Source organism: Lycorma delicatula, chromosome 12 (assembly GCF_047948215.1).
Source record: "Lycorma delicatula isolate Av1 chromosome 12, ASM4794821v1, whole genome shotgun sequence".
In the NCBI taxonomy this organism is placed as follows: domain Eukaryota; kingdom Metazoa; phylum Arthropoda; class Insecta; order Hemiptera; family Fulgoridae; genus Lycorma; species Lycorma delicatula.
Window position 1 is genome coordinate 31,502,131 of NC_134466.1, and position 12,762 is coordinate 31,514,892.

General features: G+C 29.1%; 1 protein-coding gene across 1 annotated transcript in view; it reads left to right on the plus strand.

Moving 5' to 3' along the window:
• Positions 1–12,762, plus strand: part of LOC142333290 (ATP-binding cassette sub-family C member 4-like) — a 92,550-nt gene that overhangs the window by 53,763 nt on the left and 26,025 nt on the right. The window contains exons 15-19 of the mRNA XM_075380312.1: positions 3,196–3,357; positions 3,654–3,865; positions 5,092–5,330; positions 11,475–11,554; positions 12,248–12,398. Of these exons, the coding sequence (XP_075236427.1) occupies positions 3,196–3,357; positions 3,654–3,865; positions 5,092–5,330; positions 11,475–11,554; positions 12,248–12,398 (844 nt within the window). The remainder of the gene's footprint in view (positions 1–3,195; positions 3,358–3,653; positions 3,866–5,091; positions 5,331–11,474; positions 11,555–12,247; positions 12,399–12,762) is intronic.

Below are 12,762 nucleotides of genomic sequence, written 5' to 3' on the forward strand. Positions count from 1 at the left end.
ATCAGAGTAGTTTAATTTTATATGGAATGCCACATACATAAAGTCAATTAATAATCTATATAAATTAATGAAAGAAAGGTGTAGTGATTTTTTATAAATGTTTGATGATAATAGGTATCAGTTGAAGTAGTATGATGTTATTATTAACTATTTATTCCATTTTAACTATTATACACTATTTGAAAATATTTATCAAAATTTCTCTTAAAGCACTTCAGCCCCGATTAAGGTTTTGTATGCCAGTGAATAGGAAACCATTGGATATGAATGTAGGCAGGTTCATACGGAGAGTACCCCATCAAACAACATAATATCAAATTCCTGATGTTTATTCAGTTTTATAAGTGTGTTAATGATTTTGAAAGTAAATTATGTTTGTAAATATTTATTTATTCATTGATTAAACATTGTTTACTTTATAATTACTCTGCAAGCATGATATTTTTACAGAATCTATAATGTAAAATCATAATCTATATTTTTAAAGTAAAAATTCAATTCTGTTTTTAGTACAGAACTAGATTTTTAAAATCGCCTTATCAGGCTCTTTTACTTTTTTGTCTAATGCTATAGCTTTAGAAAGGAAAGTATTGTAATTGTTACAATTTGGGTGTATACAGTTTTCACCGGATCTTGATGTTTTGATACCTAAGGAACCTAAAAAACTGGATGGAAATTTTCCAGATGTTCTTACGTACATGTGTGTGTTCGATGTTGCACTCCTTATATCTCATGAACTACTGGACTGATTTGGACCACTTGGTCAAATTACTTCTATATATGGGGCATTGATGGCATTAAATTTAAAAAAAAAAAAAAATTGATGGCTTAAAAGGTTAAGAGATGAGACTGTGATCATCTTGAGATTTCGCCTAATTAAGGTTTTATTTTTCTTAGGCACATTTGTTAACAATTAAAAAAAATATATGCAAAATTGCATCTCCACCCCAAAAAATATTTTATTGACTAAGTAGGTATTTGGCATCAACCCCCTCTCACCACAAGGAGCGCTAGTGTAGCACTGACATACAGCTGTTGTAATTGTCTGCTATGTTGTGATGTCACAGGTGAGCAGTAGAATTGAATAAATGAATGATATTAAAAGTTTAAACAAGTATTTAAAGTAGCTGCTAATACTGCCACACCCATGTAAATGAAATATGGTGTGCACGTGCACTTTAGTTAGAATCATTAAATTAAATAAACAAAAGATACTTTGTTTATTTCTAAACATAATATATTAGGTTATCTCTAAAGTAAAGACCGTTATAAAAAAATGAATTCTGAAAAATTTTTTTTTAATTCTCTTAAACCACATATATTATATTACACAGTATAATCACCACATGAGTTTGATTTATCATAGCGACAGTAAGAAGGAGCTAAGTCCGACTACATGGTGGGTAATTGTAAATTTCCCATCCAAATGTTCTCAGTAAATCACATGTCAGACCTGCAAAATGTGGACATGCATTATCGTGCAGCAGGATGATGCCATCGGTCAGCCGCCCACATCACCGATTTTAAATGGCACACTGTAACTTACATAGAGTTTCACAGTAGGTTTCTGAATTTATAGTCATTCCATGTTTCATGAAATCAATCAGCAGTATGCCAAACTGATCCCAACAGACTTTGGTCATGTGCAAATGGCTGTGGCTTGACTTTGTTGGGCTAGTTGGTAATTGAGGATGATGCCATTCATTTGACTGCCATTTTCTCTCTGGCATGTAATACAAAATCCTTGTTTCATCGCCATTAACAATTGAATTAAGGAACTCATCACCCATTTTTCTGTGTAACACATCAAAAATTCCAAAGCAGATCCCATTCGGGTTTTTTTATGATGTTCCGTTAAGATGTATGGCACCCAACATGCACAAACGTTTCTGAAGCCTAAATGGTCTTGAACAATGCGACCAATAAAAGCTCTTGAAACATCAGGAAAAAGAAGGTCCAGGTCGGAAATCGCTGAGCAATTATCTTTTTTGATTTTATCATCGATGTGTTTCAACAAGTCCTCAGTGATTATCGAGGGCCTACCCGAACGTTGTTCATCATGCACATAATTCTGTAATTTCTAAACCTTTCACACCATTTTCAGATATTTCTTTCATTCATTACATTATCACCGTACACAGCAACCAACTGCCTATGAATTTCAGCCGACTTAAAGTTTTTATGGTTGAAAAAACATATGACTCCGCATATTTCACAGCCGGTGGCAACATCGATTTTCTTATTCATTTTATAATGTAATAACTTACATGTAATCAATGATACTACAACACTACAACTTATAAACAATGTAGTGTGTACATTACTAGCGTGGCCATGAAAGACACAGGTTTGCGAACCTTGAGGAGAGAAACTTTTCAGCAATTTTTACTTTAGAGATATCCCTCGTATATTTAAATAAAATTATAAATATTTTAAATTAAGTTGTGTGTATGTATTTGTGTAAGCTGTGCATTAGAAAAAGCCATTTCACGGAAATGCCCTGCAACTGTGTTGTCAACCTTTTTATTTAATAATAGTTGATAAGTGCAAACACCTAATTTTGTTTCTGAAAATCATTTTTTTTTTAAATTGATATATCAGTGTTTCTAATGAATTGTTTTATATTTATTTTATTAAATTTTGGCTGTCAGTTCCAAATATTGAATTAAGTGTCAAACATTCATATGTGTGTTAGATACAGTATTATAAGAGCAGATTGTTATTCTATTTCCAAAAATGAATAAAAATGCATTCTTTACTGGATGATTAAGGAAGTGGTTAAAAGAATAGATTTTTGTCTTTTCTATACTGTAGTGTCTATGTATACCTTCCTGCACATACACTTATGAAGAAAATGTCTGGTTATTAACTAACTTGTTAAGTAAAGTTCCTGAAAGTACCTAAAGATTAAACTTCAGCTTAGTTTTCTTAGAAAAATAAAAACCTTTGAAACTAGTTTTCACTCATAAAATATACCTTGCATCCATTTGAAATGCAGTTTTTTAGTATGAGCATGTGCAGTAGTGCCAAAACATATGCTTTAACTGTTGACTCTTCATAACTAAGAGAATAATTTAACTCAGTGTACTGGTATCAGCTTCTTAAATTTCTTTTAAATATCGTAATAAAAAGGATATTAGCATATTCATTATTTATTAATGCATTGATTAATAGTTTACATCTATGCCTTTACAGGGACAAATTGAAACACAAGGAAGTTTTAGTGAACTGAAAAACAGTGGTTTAGATTATGCTTCATTAGTTTCTAGTGGAGATGAAAGAAAGAATAGTGTTTCAGAATCTGAACATGAAGAACGTTCAAAGCTGAGTAGAATGATCTCAAAAACATCAGTTGGGGTATTGTAATTTTATTTTGTTAATTAATTTTTGTATTTAATGACAGAATCATTAAAATCAGTTAAATGTTCTTTATTAATATGTTTCAAACAGGAATGAAAATTTGCTTCTCTCAAGTATAATGTAAATAATTTATGAAAATAGAAAGACTAGATTTTTAGCATTGTTTTTTGATCCAATTTTTAAGTTTTAAGTTCATAATTTAATTGATATCTATTCAAATGAAATTATTTATTTTTTATTTACTGATTTATTTATTTTTTTAATTTATAATTCATTTTCTGTTTCTGTTTTAGAGCTTGAAAGCCAGTACAATTGATGAAGTTTCAATATATGGTGATGAACCAGTTGCAGAACGTGAACCTGAACTTGTTAAGCGTCCAGAACACTCCGTTTATTTGGATTATTTTCGTGCTGGTTCAAATATTTGTATTGTTTTAATTATTGCTATATTGTTTATTTTTACTCAAATTATTGCTAGTTCTGCTGATTATTTTGTTTCTTACTGGTTAGTTTTATATGTGCATTACTTGATTTTTTTTTTTAAATTCTTATTCATATATTGATTACAAATTGAAAGTTTTGTGTAATGAGATTTCTTATACTGGTTATACAACTCATAATAAGACACACAAGAGTGAAAGCATGTACATAAAGTATTTATATACTAATAATATCATTGAATTAATAATATCATTACTAAAGCTTAAAATAAAAAAAATATTTAAATCAGTATACAAACATTAATAAAACATTTAAAAAATAAAAATAATAAAATAAACAATCTGTGTGGAATTTATTAAAGTAAATATAATAATTGTGATGGTATTCACATATTAAAAACAAATAGATCCTTTAAAACTAGATTTCTTGAACATTATAGAAATCAAAAAGTTGTTTCTGTAAATATCTTGAAATTTATCCCTTGCTGAAAAAATCAGTTTTTTTTTAAAGCTTTAATGAATTAAAATTAATTTTTTTTTTACTATTTAAGAAAAATTTATAGATGTCTATAAAACTGACTTATTTTACAGACATTGATGGTGATTTTGTGTCATATTACATGATTATCTTAAATGCAGTAGACTTGCTTGAGTAAGTAGTTTTTGCATTTGACTATCACAATTATGGAATTTGTATGAAAATGCAAGTTACTCATTAGTACAAAGTGGAATATACATTAAGAGACCACTATCTAATCTGATGGAAAGCAGACATTTCAGATGTCTATTAATTACAAATAAATATCGACTACTTCTTCTCATGTTCATAAGTTAAACTTTTGTGAAGTAGGGGATTGTTGTACATTTAAAACTTACTTCTTGATTTATTGTTTTACATCCACTTCATTCATCATAGTCAACCTTATACAGAAAGAGATTTTGTTCTATCTGCAGTTATGTTACATCTTACATTATATCTGTAGCTGATGATTGATCTTTGTATTGTACCAGTTAAGTTTTTAAGTAGGACCTGGACATTTGAAAATAAAACTTTATCCATGATAATATTCATTTTTTACCTAGTTGTTATTTTTAATTAATATCCTTACCATTGTCGTAATTATTATAGAGAATGTATCACATACTAATAACTCTTTCTGATTATTTATTTTATTTTAATTTCACTGTTTAACTTTTGAGTTATGTTAATAAATTAATAAAATTGTTTTGGAATCCTCATTTTTACTTAAATTTTCTTCATCAGAGTGCTTAAAAAATGATTTCTTTACAGGACACGAATAGAAGAGAAGAGATTTTACAATCCAAATGCTAGTACACTTGATGATACATGGCCAAGTACAACTTTTGCATCAATTCATGGATCTCTTGTGGCTGGTTTGTTTGTATTTGCTCTGATTCGAGCCACTATTTTTTGTGCAACTTGTATGAGTTGTTCTAATGGTCTTCATAGAAAAATGTTTAATTCTGTCATTGGAACATCAATATCATTTTTTAATAACAATCCATCAGGTATGTGTATTTATTAACAGTATATTTATAGATGACGATGATGAATATGCATATGTTTATATAATTTTAAAATAGTATTCAAAACAGTGGAAATTGTACATTTTGTTTTGTTTATTGTCTTGCTACCTGTAATTATTAATAAATAACTGAATATAAAATGTAAGCAAAATAAAATAGAGTTAAAATTTGATGACAGATTTTTATTTTTACTGTATAATTATTATTACCATTAAAAAAAAAATTTTTTATGTACTTGATGCACATTAAAGATCCATAATTTCTTGGATAACATAATATTTTAACAATAATATTCTGTTAACAGAGAATATGTATTTTTCATTATTGAGTTACCAAGTTTCATTATTACAGAGAAAGGTTAGAATTGTTTTGAAATTTATGGAATATATTAATAAATACTTCATGGCAGAAAGGATTCTGGTGAATCCAAGGTTTTGTCATCAATTGAATTTTATCTCTTATGTTACAGTATGTATTAGTTATATTCACTCATATTTATAAACTTGTTTTGTTGGATTTTTTCTTGTTTTAATCTGATTTTCAAATGTCCAATAAGGGACACTTTCATAAATGTCCAACCTTTGTTGGGTTTTTTTCATAAGGTGTCCAATGACACTTTTCCAGTGAAAGGTGTGGGATATTATGCTGATTTTTTTTTCTATGTCATGTATATAATACCGTTTCTGTACAATTTATGATAGATTCTATGATAGTAGAGGAAATCAACATGATAATTTATATAGCACACATAAATATACAAAAATATCCCATTGAGCCTTTACACAAAATAAAAATAACCAAAAATAAGATATGGGAAAAATTAACAGATTTAGAAAATGTGAATAGAACACAGCTTTTGGAATAAAAACAAAATGTTCATCATATGACAAAGTGTCATAAAACAAAATGTTCATGAAATATATAAACTGAACTGTTCAACTCCACATATTCTGAATAAATGCAACCAAACTTCTAACAAGAATACAATTACACCTAAAGAGCTAACCTTTAAACAGAATCTACATCAGTACTTGTTAACCAGTAAATCATGAATCTATCATTTTACAAATACTCAGAAAGAACCACATCTTAACAGACTTTAACTTACAAAGATACATACATTAATGATGTACTAAATTAATGATATGTTAATGTAAATTTATTAACTACAAAATGTTAGAGTAATTACATGTTTTATTTAATTAAACTACCTCTATGAATCATGAGACCTTGCCAGTGGTGAGGAGGCTTGATTGCTCAAGAGTAGCTAGACCAAAGGTACAACCATATCGTAGAGGTATCTGTTGAGAGCCAGACTAAGCAATTATTCCTGAAAGAGGGTAGCAACTCTTTCGATAGTTGTTAAGGGCATAGGTCAGGAGGTCTTAAACAACCAGAAGCTTTTGGAAAAATATAATTAAAAGAAGAGACAGAGTTATAAGCTACATATTAATTAAGGAATCCTGGAATGATCGCTTTGATATTGGAGAGACAGGTAGATAGAAAAAATTGTGCAGGCATGCAACATTTGGAATGCAGAACAAATGGTAGGGATGTAGGATGTACGGGGCATACCAAAATGAAACGACTGGCATTAGATAGAGAATCTTGGAGAGCTGCATCAAACCAGTCAAATGACTGAAGACAAAAAAAATTTAATTAAAATGTAATTATTATTTACTAAAAAAAAAAATTTTATTTTAAAACTGAATGATTTTATAAATATACAGTTATTAAAAATTGTACACACATTGAAACTGTTTGATAAAAAGCTATCAAAAATATGGCCGTATTCAATTTTTAGTTCAAACACATTATAAATAGCTTACTTTACAATAGCCCAAACATATTCTAAATAACTTATTTTACAATAGCGTATGTATTTTTTATTTTGTAGTAAAAATTTACTTTTTGAGAATTTTTAGCTGTTATCCGACCAGGTGTTTTCATAATGTAATTAAATATGAATACAATTTAAGGGAAGTTAAGTAGCAGCTGCCTGCTTTGTTACAAGTAATTTTTTTATATAATAGTGTTTGTTTTTATGTGAATTATGAAATAGAATCTTGAAATTACTTTTTTGAAAAGGTAAAAAAATTTTAATTTCTCTCTCAGTTATAGACTGTAAAACACTTTTGATATTTTATGGATAAAATGTTTATTTTTAGAGATAATTGAAAAAAAATCATAATCTCTCTTCCTTCACCTATGATACTTGTCATTTAGTGAATTAGTTAGCAGGGTAGTGGTAACTATTATTAATCGTGTAGTGGTCTCGTTCATTCCTGAAATTATAAGTAAAAATGTTTTTTACTTGGAAAATCTCTTACTTTTTCATTTTATTTTCATGATAATTATAATTCTCTTTTCACACATGAACACATATAAACTATTGAAGATTTATCACTTTAGATATAATATCCTGATATGTTCCATTATTTTTCTATTCATATAAATTCTTCTTCTACTCAGGAATCTACTACAGATTTGTTTATGTGACTGGGGCCAAGATATTCTCATTTCCAAACTTTTATAGCAATTTATTTTAAACGTCCAACACAAGCACAGTATCACTTCTATAATTCTAATTTTCTTCTTTAATCCAGTGATACCATCCATGTTTCAGAATTATTAAGTGGCTCCTCAAATAAGTCTTAATGGAGATTTTCTTTGCATTTTGGTGATAATATTGTCAAAGAAGCATATTTTTATCAAGAAATGTGTGATTGGATTTTTTCATTCAAGTGTTGAAAATTCCTGTTTTGGATCTACCATTTGCTATTATTGTACTACGTTTCTATATTTTCCCTCTTTAGCCCCCAGTAATTACCATTCAGATAATACTTCTGAGGATGATATGTATGAGTGTAAATGAAGTGTAGTCTTGTAGAGTCTCAGTTCAACCATTCCTTAGATGTGTGGTTAATTGAAACCCAACCACCAAAGAACACCGGTATCCACAATCTAGTATTCAAATCCATGTAAAAATAATTGACTTTACTAGGACTTGAACGCTGGAACACTCAACTTCCAAATCAGCTGATTTGGGAAGACGCATTCACCACTAGACCAACCCGGTGGATATTATCGTACTACCTTGGTAACTAAACTCTCACACTGTCCAGCATTTCATTTATCAGTTTGATTTGGAATTATTTTACTATTTTCTCTGCTACAGTCCTTTACTTAATTTTACTTTTGTTTAATTCATTTTAGTCATATAGAAGATTTCTTCCATTTGTAATTGTTTCAAATTTTACGTCTTCAATTTCTTTTGAAGGAGCTTCTGTACAAATTATAAATTTGATAAAACCATAATTACTTTTAGAAAGCGTATCTAAGGTAATGTGGAAAAGTACTGTAGAAAATTATAGAACTTTTTACTTTAGTTTGGGCCAGATAATTGAAATTTTCAGAATTGACTATTTTACATATTTTGCATATTGTCTATTTTTGAACCATTTCCAGTACTGTATTTTTTTCAAGATTCCATTTTGCTTATACTTTTTTTTCACAACTTTAAACCTGTAATTTAATTTATTCAAATAAATATAGTAAGCCTGTGTTCTTGTTATATCTTTTACAGGTTCAGTTTCCTTCTGCTCTCGTACATTTTACTGATCGTTTTATTTTTTTTATAACTTAATGCACATGTATATATAGATGTTTATTTTGATTTATTTTACAGCATTCATCTGTATTAATAAAGGGATTATTTTAAGATAAAGGTAAAATTATAAAGAAATACATTTCTTTAGATATCAGTCTTAATATATTGTCATAAGATGTCTAACCATCTAACCTCCCACAACTAGCAGAAAATTCGTAATTATCTTCCTGATTACTTACTTATCTGTTTGTCTGACAAAATGATAGCCTTTTTTTTCATTAATGAATAAATCACACGTACACTGTCATTTCACATTTTGTATGTCCACTTCATTATTTTTCAATCTTTTACCACCTAAGGTTCTGTAGAAAATGTTAATTGTTTTTATTTTCACTTCATCCAGTCAGTGAATTAATATTTAAATCAGACATTATTATTTATTATTACATAATAATTTACCTTTGTCAACTTTTATAATAAATTCTAGAATTTTTTTATCGTCACAAATTTTTTTAAATCACAGCTGATTTTAACATATAAACACAGTTTTTTTAATGTTGTGAACAGCTAAAAAGCAACATATAACACTTTTAAACTAGATGAATATTTGATAATATAAAGTTTGCTATAAATAATTAATGTTCTTTTACGTTAGAGAAAATCCTGAAATGGAAGGTTTTACTGTAATTAAAAATAAATAATAGAGAAAATGTACCAACACTTTCAAAGTACTAAAAAAGTCTATTTTTGTCTTTTCTATCTACTTGTGTAAAATAAAGATAAAGATCAAATAATATGATTTAACTGTGGACAAATTAAGTTAAAATAAAAAGGTTAGCTAATAAACAGAATTATCTACGTTTTTAAATATTGAAGAATAGTCTGTTGAATGCAGTATCCTCATGTGTTGATGTTTTTATTGTTTAAAAATTGAAACGCACATCTAGTTAATATATTTTAGTTTGTTTGTAAATGGTTGTTAACAGAATTTTCATTTTTTTAATAATTGTTTATACAAAGGTAAACAGTTATTAAAATAAGAATTTCTTAGTATCTTCTTATAAATATGTAAAATTATTAATTTATTACAAAAGTGTCCACATAACAATAAAAACAGTAAAAAACAGTTAAATGTATTATTCAATTTATTATTGTTGTTCAACTACAAGGCATATTCATAAAGTAAGGGTTGTCAGCTTATATTTAAATATTAGTGGGTCTGAACACTGTTTCACACATGCAGGGCCATTTATTGGCTAATTTACGAAGCCAGTGCAGTTGTTGTTTGCTCGCCAGTGAATGCAGATCGCAATGTCCACGACAATTGTTTCTCCCACCAGTTGTGAAGGGCACGTTGTGATTTGATTTTTGGGTGCAAAAGGATCTTCAACTGCTGAAATTCATTGGGAGCTATGCCTAGTGTATGGACCTACAGTAGTGAGTGAAGGAATGGTTAGACAATGGTGTAGAGACTTTAAAAATGGCCGCACAAATGTGCATGACGAAGAGGAGAGTGGCAGGCCCAGTATTCAGACCGACAAAATTGTTAAACAAGTATACTGAAAACTGCGATGTGATCAGCGATTGACGATTAGTGCTCTGGTTGATGAATTTCCACATGTTGGATGCACCTGCATCTACACGATTGTCACAGAAAAGCTCGGATATCACAATTTGTGTGCAAGGTGGGTACTGAAAATGCTCACCAACCAACTCAAAGAGCAAAGAATGTGCAATGGACCACTATCGACAAGATGGAGATGATTTGTTTTCCCACATTGTTACGGGCGATAAGACGTGGAGATCCTACACTAACACAGAATCAAAATAACAGTCAGTGTAGTGGTGCCATTCAAGTTTAACAAAACCAAAAAAGCTTAAGCGATCTCCATACTCAAATCGACAAATGTTGGCTACCATTTTTTGGGATGAAAAGGGGTCATTTTTGTTTGATTTCATGGAGCGTGGAACAACAGTTATAGCTAGCGTATACTGCAAAATGCTCACCAAACTGAAACTTGCGATCCAAAATTGACGATTTGGGAAAACTGTTGTCCTACGTAATCCTTACACCGCTTGCTGTCTTAACCAAGAAGAAGATTCAAGATTTTCATTGAGAACTTTTTGACCGCCCATGTAGTCCCAACCTTGCATGTGAAACCTTGCAACTACTTCCTCTTTTTACATTTGAAAAAGTGGCTTGGTGGACAACGGTTTGAAAATGACGAGGAACTCAAGACTGCCATTGTCAACTGGTTCAATTCTCAGGCGGCGAATTCTATGCAAAGAGTTAAAGAAACTGATGCAGCATTGTAAAAAGTGCTTAAAACTGAATGGCAATTATGTGGAAAAGTGCAAAAGATATGTAATAAACTAAAGCTGTAAATAAAAACCTTTTCTCATGAGTTAATTTTTTTAATGACCAAACGGCCCTTTATGAATATGCCTCATTTATGTAATTGAATTATTCTATAAAAGTTATTGTGTATCAAATAAAATTTGTTTTTAATTTCCAGGTCGTATTTTAAACAGATTTTCAAAAGATTTAGGTATGATTGACGAATTGTTGCCAAAATTTTTATTGGATGTTTGTCAGGTAATATATTTTTTTCTTTGTGGTTATGCGTACATTCTGGTATTTCTTTGAAATGTATTTCTCTGTGATTTATGTTTTGAAACATCTTTAGATATACTATATTCCAGCATTATTTCTTATCATATTAAAACATTTGTCATAAAATAGAATCAATTTTTGAACACCCACTTTTCATAAAGTGGGTGTTATCTGCGATTACAATCAATGATGGATAGTTCTGGTATTGACATCATATTACTTGATGGATAAGGAACTACTTCACATGTACGAACAAGTGAAAGTCTAAGTCTGGAATATGAAGAGAATGATCTACTTGTTCCTAAGCAAGGGATGCAATAATCTTGTGGGTTCAAGCAGCAGTGTCCGTAGCCGATCATGCACATTTTCTCATCCTTCCCTTCTTCTAACCAATCACTTGTTGTCAAGTCTTTAGCCACTTTAGGTTTTGATTTTATCCTTATTTAATTGCATACTAGAGGTATTAAATGAGTTTTTATCGTTCATATTGCATTGCCAAAAAAAATTTTATAAAAAAATACATTAAAATATATACTCATAAAAACATGAAAATATAACAAAAAGAAAGTAATTAAAATAATTCATTTAGATTATAATGTTTTATAATTATTATCTTATTATCCATAAATCTCATCAGTTAATTTATATTGTTTTACTTTTATTATTTTTTTTCAGGTTTTTTGTAATGTTATTGGGTCATTCATTGTTGCAATCATTGTAAATCCTCTCTTTGTCATACCAGCCATTATTTTAGGCTTCTTAACTGTATTTGTTAGAAGATTTTATTTAAAGACATCAAAAAACGTGAAAAGACTTGAAGGAAATGGCAAGTAATCCTAGACATATTTATAATAAAATTTTGTTATTACAATATCTAATTATGAGTTTTTTTATTAGATATACTTGTAAAAGTGCTGTTGCTATATTATCTTGAACATAAAGTCAAAAGTTTGTTTGTCTGTCTGTCTGTTTGTTCTTCCATGACACGAGAACCAATTTCTTTCATATTCTCAGAATACATGTGTGTTATCTCAGGGAAGGTTTTAAGCTGTAGATTGAAGCCCTAACCTTCCTTGTTGAAGTTTTCAATGAAAGATATTCATTAAAAAAAAAATTAATCTCTTTACTTCATTGTTAAATTTCTGCCAAGATAACAGAAATAAGTTGTAAAGTTTTCCTCATCAAAGATC